Genomic DNA, 11,366 nt, shown 5'->3' with positions numbered 1-11,366 from the left:
CACTACATTCATTTTAAATGAAGCCATCCTTCATATAGACACATACATCGTTGTATTTTCAACCGTTTTGTTTTATTATTTTTTTTTTTTTATCAAAGCAGCTTACATTAAAGTGCACAAATCATATTAAATGGCAAGTCGGTATTGGTTTCTTCTGTGTTTTCTGTATGTTTGGACAGTGAAGTGTTCAAACGAGTATTTTGTGAGTTCTTGCAGGAGTGCTGAGTAATATGAATTTGTTGCTCCTACAGGCTTCTCATCAGCTTTAGGCACAATACACACAAGGAGCACAAAGGCAGCCAGAGGTGGAGGCCTCTTCATCCATAATGTATTTCCCAGAGTCAGGTGAATCCCTGCATTCAGCTATGAAAGCCTGCAGTTCTGAAAAGGGAGCTCCATCCTTCTGATAATTCTGCAGTGAAAGAGAGAGACCAGATGAAGGCAAAGTCATGAAGTTGGTGAACCACAACTGCTGTGATGGTGTCTACTGTACCATGCAGCTTTTAAATACAGATTAATTCATCTCAACCAGATGAGATGACTAGAAGATGTTGATGAACTCACCTTGATGGTCTCATACGTGTCTGTAATGAGGGCGATGAAGAGACTCAGCACCATATAGGTGAAGAGAGGGATGAAGCTGTAGACGTACATCCTGCTGAACACCCACACTAGATAATTCCTGTCACGAAGCTTAGTGAAGGTGGAGTAGATTTCATCCCCGTTGATCATGGAGAACAGGCAGTCGGCTGCCATATTAAATGTCCGAAACTATAAAAAAATTAACTTATCATAAAACTACTATAAACATAACTTTTTTTTGTATAAAAGGGATGCATTCATTTATTTACCTAATACCCCCCAGCTAAATACGTATCACGGACATCTTAGTCAAAATATACTTTTTCATCCTTTCACATGTTCCATGTGCAATACAAGTTAAGCTCAGTCGACAGCATTTGTAGCATAATGTTATTTACCACTGAAAATAATTTAGACTCGTCCCTCATGTGTATATATACATATGTATATATATATATATATATATATATATATATATATATATATATATATATATATATATATAATTGCAGTTACAGTAAGGCACTTATAATTGAAGTGAATGAGGCCAGTCAATAAACAGTAAAATACTCACTTTTTCAAAGGTATAGCCACAATACATAAACAATATACCTGTTAACATATGATTTTTGTGTGATAAAATCAATTACTAACCTTATCTGTGTAAAGCTGTATCCAGTATTACAACTTTGTTACCATGACAACAGTACCCTGTAATCTCAGTATTGGATATAACTTAGCACAGATACGGTCAGTAAGCGATTTTATCACACTAAAATCGTGTTAACACATATCTTGTTTGCGTCTTGTGTCTATACTTTTGAAACTATTTGTATTTTAATGTTTATGGGACCTATAGCGAGTGCTTTGCTGTAATCACTTTTTTTTACAGTACTATATATATCCTCCTGAGACACCGTGTCCACATGCATGGACATTATGTTTTGGCATCGCGACAGACTATGCATAATTTTATTTAATTTAAGCTGACTGATCTCAGTTCAGGAGACTCTAGGCTGTCATTAAAGGGTTAAACTTTAGACGCACCGAGTCATGTGACAAAACAACATGGCGCTGATCTCAGCTGAATTTGTCTTTGGGAGAAACACCAACAAAACTACATTTGGTAAGGAACCTCATTAAGTTTTTCTTTAAAACCTGTTTGAGTCAAAAAAGTAGTCTCTAGTTTCATCCGATATGCCATTTTAATAATATCAACAATTTATCGCGAAATGGCACGCTGTTAAACACTAAGACCATGTATGTGGACTACAGGCTCATTTTCCTTAAATATCCTATAATTACTGTGCATTATCACATTGAGAATCAATGAATGCATCCAAAAGCTGAAAAATGTTGCTTTCAGAGGCTTTATATGGAGTTTGGATAAAAATAAGATGCATTTCAAACTGTTCTGAGACCAGTGCAGACAGACAGCTCACTGGTGGTTAAGTCATTCACTAAATAGGGAGCAAGGGAGCATCCTATAGCTCTCTAGCGCATTCAATCCAAACTTCCTATTTAAAGTTCAGTTTCAGGCTGCAGATGATGTTTGGACTACTCAACATGTTTGTCAGACATGGGACAATGGTCATCAGTACATAGATTCAGAATTTATAATGTATAATTTATTTTAACATGGCAGTGATTGGATGATGCTGGCCATTACTTTGTATCAGAATTAATTATGCTAATTTCTGATGTAATGTCTGTAATGTCTCTAAAACACGAATAACCAACACTCCTGGAAACATAATAAACAATTTGATAAAAAAAAAATCTGACTTTCTATAGTTTGATATTATTAAAAACGTCACAAATTAATCACACTGTCCATATATGTTGACATCAATTTTTAGAAAAACGAGGAGTATTTAAACGAGTCAAAATTATTTTTGTGGGAATCAACATTTTGGCACAAATGCTGTTTACTGAGCTTAACTTGTATAGTATTTAAAAGGCTAAATGACAATATTACTGTATTAGAATAATGGAACAATAATAAATTACATAAGGTCGTTATATAAATGTAAGATTCCTATAAACGTGCAAGGTCAATAGGTCTTCCGTGACTTATAGTGCAGCAGTATACAACATTATACAGTATATGCAATATGTTTAACATCTCTGACGTTTTCATGGTGTGGCCCCAAAACGATCCATCCGCCGAAGCAATAGCTGAGATAGATCATGATAGCACAGATGGAGAATCGAATCACGTTGGGTAGAGCAGCCCGCAGGGTGAGGATGAGGATCTGAAGACAGAAAACACTTCTTGACAAGAAATCCAGACTCATCAATGTCCTAATAATTACTATGCAAATTCAACTTCTGGACCTGGCCAGTGTGAGAGTGAATTTAAAGGTGGCACAAAAAGTATTTGGACACAAAAGTTACCTGTATGACTTTCATTGCAAACAAACATAACAAAATATCATACCAAGTGGCACTGAAAATGTAAAACAATTACTGTAAATCATTGCCAGGTTTAAAGGCCAGGAGCCAGTTGGAACAAACAGTTTTGTCAATACCAAGTTAAGAAAAACCTTAGTGGCTGACAATTCCCTTATACTTATAACTAAGGATTTTCCCAAAGATTTGGTTAGTCAGAAAATAGAATGGCACATGCCTATAGTTATCTTTGTCTAGTAAAAAAAAAAAAACCTTCAGTTAAAGGAATATTATAGGTTCAATACAAGTTAAGCTTAGTCAACAACAACAAAAAATTTGACTTCATCCCTTCTTTTCTTTAAAAAAAGCAAAAATGGAGGTTACAGTGAGGCACTTACAATGAAAGTGGATGAGGCCAATTTTTGGAGGGTTTAAAAGCAGAAATGTGAAGATTATAATTTTATAAAAGCACTGCAATTTTTCACAGTCAAATTTAAAAGCTCACTATTCACACACACTGTGGACTAATTGTAAAAAATTTTTAGAAAACCTTCAAAATAAAATAAAAGACTCCAATTATTCATAAATAATGTTGAATGTGTTTATAATCTTATGATAAACAGAAAGTAAAAAAAAAAAAAAATGTTTTTTATCCTGTACTGTTTACTCTATCTCACTTTGAAAAGTCTTCAAATTTAATTCCACTAGATGGAAGAAAGCACTAGAAAAAAGATTTTTCTCTATCACATTCCATCACAATATACAGATCTGAAATGTAGGTGGCGCTATAACGCATTCACAGATGTGCTCGTCCATAGACATTCATGCTGTGTCCGAAACCGCATACTGTCACAGTATGTACTGTATTTGATGAAGAACGCACTTATCTGCCGGCAAAACAGTGCGTTCTATTAGGTATGCGAGTTGTATGAATAGTTTTTGGGGGACGTTGGCATCGTCTCGTGACCCGAATATATGATGTAATAACAACAGCCGTGAAAACTATCTGCTTCATTCAAAGCACCATTCAAGCACAAGGAACAATTATCTTGGTATAAATAGCACTTACGGTTGAGAAGAGGCATCCGCCTCATGATTCACAGCCGTTCGTTTAAATCCAGTGTTTTGAACGTGACGTCACCTCAGCTCCCGAGGGATTTGTTTAGCATGCTTTTCCTGCTGGATGGCATATTTTGTTATGTACATCTAAGATATAACATTGGCCAAGCAAGCTCACAGACAAGTAAAAAACTGCTATTTATTTTTAATTTTTTTTTTAACTGCCATAGGTCAGAGCAGATATAAAGTTTTTGGCTACTTGGGGCTTACATAAAAGAGTTTGTATTTAATGCGTAACAAAATCATATTTAACTTTGTAATTCTTTTGAAAATCTTTCAAACTGTGGTATTAGGGCAACAAAATAGCCTATATATAGCATAGCCACATTCCTGAGAGCTTTCATTTGATATATGACTTGTCCATTTAAGTGCGACGTGAAAGACTTTCATATACTTATTCATATTTCTACCCCATTACCTCTAGGGCGCGCTAATTTGCGACGTGAATGTTTTCAGGGCTTATTTTGTTATTTTATGTAACCAATGCAAAAGTGATATTATTCTCTGAAAAGTTCCGATTCTAAGCTTTCAGATGATACCTCATGTGCCTGACTTATGTATACGAGGACTTAATTGTTTTAAGCATAAACTTTTTCCGTGATATAGTCCCCCCACCATCAGGTCCATAGAGTTTAAGGGGTTAAACTTGTGTATTATTTAAGCTGTAAAGTTGTTAAAATCATTGTTTTTTTATGGTTGTTTGGAGGTTTTGGGTTGACGTTGTAAATCTGGACATAACTTTACACAGAAAAGTTTAGTAAGTGACTTCACACTAAAATCATGTTAACATGCATATTTACGGTCTTGGGCTATACATTTGAAACAGTGAGTATTTTAACATTTACGGATTGGCCCCATTCACTTCCATTGTAAGTGCCTCACAGTAACCCAGATTTTTGCTTTTTTAAAGAAAAGGAGGGACAAGTCGAAATACATTTTTGTTGTGATCAGCATTATGCCACAAATGCTACTGACTGAGCTTAACTTGTATTGAACCCGGAACATTCCTTTAACTGAAAGAGTTTGTCACAACTGGACAAAGATAACTATAGTCATGTGCTATTCTATATTCTGATTGGCCAACTCTCTTCAAACACCTTCAGATAAAATGACAAAATAAGATACATTACATAATTAAATATCTTACATAATATTTCTGAAAGAAGCTCAGGTAGCGCATGACTCCGATCCACACAAGCATTGTTGAAAAGCCCAGCAAAATACTGCACACATCGTAGTTTGTCAGTTCCTAGAAAAAAGTATTTTAGATATTGTAGATTAGTGCATTGATCTAAACCACTTGTCTGCTTATATGATGTACAGAAAGAGACAGCATGCAACTAATTTGTCCACTGGCAAACAGTGGCTTTAAAAATCATCCATTTTGTTGTCTGTCTTGCTCACCTTGCTCTGTATGCATATTTTGAGAACTGAACCAGCAATAGTCAGTGTGTCACTGATGATGATGAGAATATACCAGCCATTGATGAACTCCATTCTCTCAGACCTACACACTGTTTTACCATGCTGAATAGACACGTGTGTGGTATACTCCTAATGGGAAAAGACATGTAACATGTTAATTATATGACTATTTCATTTCTACTCACAAATGTGGCCTCTGTCTGGAAACTTAGCGAGCACGAGCGTCTAGAGTAAACATCTTTTTTGGATCATATGAATATCATGTGAACCTGATTTCTCAGAGCTCTGTCTGTCAAGTAATGAGAACATACAGGTTTGAGGGTGAGTGAATGATAACCGAATTTAATTTTTTTTTGGGAGAAATATCCGTTTCATTTAATGGATCGTCTAAAAGGATTAATCTGTACTGAATGTGGCTGTTATATCCTTAAGACTTACAAACTGTAGGAGAATGCCTGTGTAGACTGAGCGTGTGCAGAGGACAAGTGAAAGCAGACAGGCGCAGATGGCCACACAGTCAAACAGAACTATGAGCAGGAAGTGATTGTCTGCTGGAACAAACACAGCAAAGGAGCCTTTCACACGTTTATACTGTCATTATGACTTTCTTTGCATTGAGTTGCTATCAGTGCGTTGCTACATGGTCAACTGCAATAATTATCATTAGAGAGAAATCTGTGACAAAACATTTCTTCAAGCATTGTTTCTCCTGATTGGGTAACTGATCACATGTCCATTTTGGAGGGGAATGCAATGCCCCCTACTGGATAATATATACAGTAAGTACACTATCCGTTTATGTGATGACTACAGATTTTAGGGGGGAAGGGGTTAAAAGATATATAAGATAAACCTACTTACTTGAGTCAGAAACATTCCAGTCCTTACAAACTTTAATATTTACATCACTGCTTAGAGATATCTTGATTTGCCCACTGTGTGCCTGGTTGTCAAACATGATCTGGAATTGAAAACAACAGATTACAAACTGTATCCAATTCACTTAAATCCATCCAAAGGGAATCCCAGGTTTGAGTCAGTTAAAATGTGGCTGACGTATGACAAGTAAAGAACTTGTAACCTTGTGACCAAATGGCATCAAACCTGGGAACAAAATGGTTGACAAGATGGAAAATAAACCAAAATGAGGGAGAAGAGGGACATTTATAGCTCTCAAGTGAAAAAACCAAACCTCTGTTTGTCAATCCTGGAAATGTTGTGGTTATGTGCAGCAAAATTACATAAAATTTTCTTTTCAAATGAGTCAAATGATATAAAGCAGAAGTATGTGTCTTTAGATGTTATGTAAGCAGAGAAATTTGGAAGAATTGAAATTTCAGAGTCGGTTCTTCTGTAGTTATATGATTTTACAGGCAAATGTGTGGAATTTAAAACTGTGTGCGGCACTCACATTAATGTTAAAGTCATAGCAGTCAGGCAACTCTTGATGTCGCACTGTTTGAAGGTTGATCGCTTTTATTTTGAGATAGATGTTCACTGCTAACAATCTAGGAATATATCAGAGGATATCACATAATTAACTAGATAGGTAAAGTTTGTCAAGACAAACTTTGATGTTGGCTTGGCAAAGCCTTGTCTGAACATTTTAAAAGTTTTAAATTTGATGGATATACAGACATTACAGTAAGACAAACAGCAAGTTAGATAGCTAGCTAGTTAACTAGATAGCTAATTAGACAGACAGACAGACAGACAGACAGGCAGACAGACAGATAGATAGATAGATATATAGATAGATAGATAGATAGATAGATAGATGGATGGATGGATGGATGATAGATGGATGGATGGATAGACAGACAGACAGACAGATAGATAGATAGACAGACGGACGGATTCCGAGCAACATAGCAGTATGACAATTACAATAAACATCTGATTTACACATAACACAGATAGATAGATAGATAGATAGATAGATGGATGGATGGATGGATGGATGATAGATGGATGGATGGATGGATGATAGAGGGGTGGATGGATGGATGGATAGACAGACAGACAGACATACAGACAGACAGATAGATAGATAGATAGATGATGGATGGATGATAGATGGATGGATGGATGGATGGATGGATGGATGGATAGACAGACAGACAGACAGACAGACAGACAGACGGACGGACGGATGGATGATGGATGGATGGATGGATGGACGGACGGACGGACAAAAGATGGATGGATGGATGGATGGACGGACGGACAGATAGACAGACAGGCAGACAGACAGACAGATAAATAGATAGATAGCCATTTAAAGCAGATTAAAGGCCTTTTGTGGGTTTGTTTACATTTGAAATTTTGACTGTTGGAGTTTGAATTAAAGAGCATTCCTTTGGCCAGGAACATTCCATCAATGTAAGCTGATAGGATTTTTCAAATTTTCAATTTTTTTAATAATAATAAAAAAATAAATAAACAAAAACAATGTTGTTGTTTTTTTTTTTGGCTTCTTCAAGCCAACATAATAATGTAATTTTAATCATAAATAAAAAACAATAAAAACTGTTGATAAAACATAATAAATGTATTTAAAGCGTGTAGTTAAGAGAAGATTATAGTGTACACACCTTTGAAAGTCTAAAGTGAAATTTGTGTCATTTGCCAAACCATCATTCTTGTAGGGTGATATGGGGTAAATGGAAATACATTCTGCAAACAAAGAAACAAAAACAAATCAATAAATAATGTAAAAAAAAAAACAAACAAAAAAAACAATATTGTTAATAAATGTAATACAAATTAAATAACCTCATAATTTAACAGAATTCTGCATTTTAAATTTCAAAAGTCAAAAAGAATTTGTGTTAGTTGGAAATTGTATATAAAATCTGTGGTTACTCCCCACAATATTGATCTTAAATTTTATTGTTGCATTATCACAAAGTACATTATACCTGTCTCTACATGAGGATCAATATCAAAGGTCTCATTGGCAGGTGAAATGTTAGCATGTCGATAGAAGTCTTGACAGAGGGACAGAGGGGTGAACATGCCGTCGATCTTCTCAAATGCATGGTTACCAACAGTCAAATTCTGCAGGTGTACATACTAAAAAATTTTTTTTAAATCAAATGAGATTATGCAAACAACTAATACATCCAGTCATGCTTACCTATATAAACTAAATGCTAGCAAAATACTATTTACTTGTAAGAAGGTAGTACCATGATAAAAGCCAGAAATCCAGTCACATTTAGTGCTGTCAATGTTTTGTCAATATATATATATATATATATATATATATATTCCCCATGGAAAAATTCCATTAAAGTTAATGGAGGAGCACAAAATGATCTCTAGACATGAAAAGTATATAATTGAACTGCATCACATACATGGATAAACATGTAATGTGCATTACCCTTTTGATTATATACTGGATGTGGTCATGGACCTCATGTCTGGTGTATACGGCATAATCTGTATCACTGTCCCGGTAATTTTTCAAGAAGAAATGTTTGAATGCAATGAGATTCTCCTCTTTGAAGGTGACCATCATCTCATTGCTCAATCCAAAGGAGACTAACTGAGGAACACATATAAAATAATTATAATCAACCGTATATGAATAATATAAGCAAGCATTTTTAAACTGAGATTGAACACTTTTGACACAAATACAGTTCCCGATAAACCAGAAAATAGATCTGTCATGTCAATAGACAATCAATCAATCAAAGTGGGGAACCTGGTAATTGAACTTTAATGCATTTATTCAAGTTAAAAAACTTTGTTTTAAGTGTTGATATGACCCCAAACTGTCATGGTTACACATATTTCCAGTTTTGCTCGTCTTGTTTGTATTATTTGTTGCAATTGCATAAAACCTAAAATACTTTTCAATAGATGCTAAATCTAACCAGTGATTTTGTTTCTGATCAAAACTTGCAGGAATGTGAAAATTGATTGCGTTGGAAATGGCACAAAATAAACAAGTACTTTTAAGTTTGCCTTTAATGAAAGAGTCACACAAAATAAAGGTTTTTAAATAGTTCTTTATAGCATCTTAGGTTCAGAAAACAATCTTTTTTATTCAGATATATTTAGATCAGTGTATTTGCTTGGTTCTTCAAAGCACCAGTACATAAATGGATTACTAAAGATTATTATTATTATTATTTTTTGTGGAGATTACAAATGGAATCATTCTCTTGTATTCAAGTTGAAAACCCATTTTTGGTTCTAATTTGAATCTTTATTTTTAAGAGTGTACTGCCGTGAATGTTCAAAGCAATACATAGCTCTTAGCTATTTATATTAGCTAATAAAAATACAGCAGTAGTTCTGGAGTAAATTTCTTCTCACCTGAATAGTAATAATGGCAATCTTGAAAATTTGCAGCATCAGTTTCCATGGCTTACGACCCCTTGCTCTGTATTTCTGACATGGACTCATGAAGAAATATTTGAGCTTCCTCCTGAGGTCCTCTTCAATTTTAATGTCCACATCTGATTTAGCTGTCCTGTGGCATGCAAACAGGTTTTTTGAACCATTACACATAAGAGGCTCTTTCTCAGACATCTGAACAAACTCACTGTCAAGGCGGAACATCAAACTGACTATTGCACTTAACACAGACAGGGATTTCTGAAGGAACTGAAGCTGTTGTCTTGTGGTTTTGGAAACTGGTAAAACCAGAGCTCTGAGTTATCTATCAGTGCCTGTGAAGGTTATATCAGATACAGTCACTGTATTTTTTAAATCACCCCATGCCGTACATCAGATGGTGTGCAGACTGAATAGTTAAACCATTCCATGCTTTTTCTGAGCAGGTTGTGCCACATTCATTGCATTCGTCTGTCACTCTTGTCATTATGAGTCAAAAGGTAAATATGAAAATATGACATAACTTAAGCTTAATATTTGCTATACTGACTACTTTTAATTAAGTTACTGTTACTGTTCAAACCCTAAAGTTGTCATTAATACAAAAAAAAAAAAAAAAAAAAAAAAAAAAAACAATCTATTGATCTGAATGAAAGATTATTTGGTAACACTTTACAATAATGTTCCATTTGTTAACATTAGTAAACAACATTACTTAACATGACCAAACAATTTTACAGCATTTTTGAATCTTTTTGATTGTGAATTTAAGCAAAGTAATAATTTTTAAAATCACAAATGATATGTTAACATTAGTTAATGCACAATTAATATTAACTAACAATGAACAATGAACAACTGTATTTTTATTAACTAACATTAACAAAGATTAATTAATGCTGTAAAAAATACACTGTTCATTGTTACTGTAGTTCATGATAGTTCTTAGTGCATTAACTAATGCTAACGAATGGAACCTTATTGTAAAGTGTTACAGATTATTTAAATGTCTCGTTCTGGAACCATAACTCACATATGAAAATTGAGAAAATTGATTGGGAAATACCGATATGTCCCACCACTAATATAATGACATATGTTGTGGTCAAAGCATGGGAGCTTATGGGGACATGTGATAGTTGTTTTAGCTCTTTTGACTTTTGTTTTGTTGCAGCTGGCAGTAATATTTTTGTTAACTTACTGTTAGAGTGAATAATGTTATTTCTGGTGAACAGTGGCAAGAAAAAGTATGTGAACCCTTTGGAATGAGCTGTTTTTTGCATTAATTGGTCATAAAATGTGATCTCATCTTCATTAAAGTCACAGGCATAAACAAACTCTAATGTGGCTAACAACACGCAAACAATTATAATCTTTCATGTATTTATTGAACACATCGTTTAAACATTCACAGTGCTGTGGAAAATGTAAATAACCCTTGGATTTAATAACTGGTCAATCCTCCTTGGGCAGCAATAACTTCAACCAAGCATTTC

General features: G+C 34.5%; 1 protein-coding gene across 3 annotated transcripts; it reads right to left on the bottom strand.

The window, feature by feature from the left end:
* Nucleotides 1–65: 65 nt before the first annotated feature.
* On the bottom strand, nucleotides 66–10,106 carry mcoln3a (mucolipin TRP cation channel 3a). Of its 3 annotated transcripts, none has more exons than XM_051699537.1 (12): nucleotides 9,850–10,106; nucleotides 8,906–9,070; nucleotides 8,439–8,592; nucleotides 8,112–8,193; nucleotides 6,929–7,025; nucleotides 6,379–6,478; nucleotides 5,956–6,068; nucleotides 5,497–5,646; nucleotides 5,240–5,341; nucleotides 2,715–2,837; nucleotides 565–771; nucleotides 66–412 (listed from the first exon to the last, which is right to left on the bottom strand). In XM_051699537.1, exons 1-12 carry the CDS (start codon nucleotides 10,093–10,095, stop codon nucleotides 266–268), a joined length of 1,686 nt encoding a protein of 561 aa, XP_051555497.1. In that variant the 5' UTR covers nucleotides 10,096–10,106; the 3' UTR covers nucleotides 66–265. The 3 variants fall into 3 exon arrangements, with proteins under 3 accessions (XP_051555497.1, XP_051555498.1, XP_051555499.1); XM_051699538.1 differs by having other exon boundaries at nucleotides 5,956–6,065; XM_051699539.1 differs by having other exon boundaries at nucleotides 8,439–8,577.
* Between the last annotated feature and the right edge of the window lie 1,260 nt (nucleotides 10,107–11,366).

This window comes from Myxocyprinus asiaticus, chromosome 6 (assembly GCF_019703515.2).
Source record: "Myxocyprinus asiaticus isolate MX2 ecotype Aquarium Trade chromosome 6, UBuf_Myxa_2, whole genome shotgun sequence".
NCBI lineage: Eukaryota > Metazoa > Chordata > Actinopteri > Cypriniformes > Catostomidae > Myxocyprinus > Myxocyprinus asiaticus.
Note: the sequence above shows the minus strand (reverse complement) of the source record. Positions and strands in the feature narration are given on the sequence as shown.

Coding starts and splice junctions, on each gene's coding strand:
- mcoln3a (XM_051699537.1), bottom strand. CDS start 10,095: ATGTTCCGCCTTGACAGTGAGTTTGTTCAGATGTCTGAGAAAGAGCCT. Junction 6,479..6,928: donor GCTATGACTTTAACATTAAT/GTGAGTGCCGCA, acceptor TTTCAATTCCAG/ATCATGTTTGACAACCAGGC. Junction 6,069..6,378: donor CTGGAATGTTTCTGACTCAA/GTAAGTAGGTTT, acceptor TGTTTGTTCCAG/CAGACAATCACTTCCTGCTC.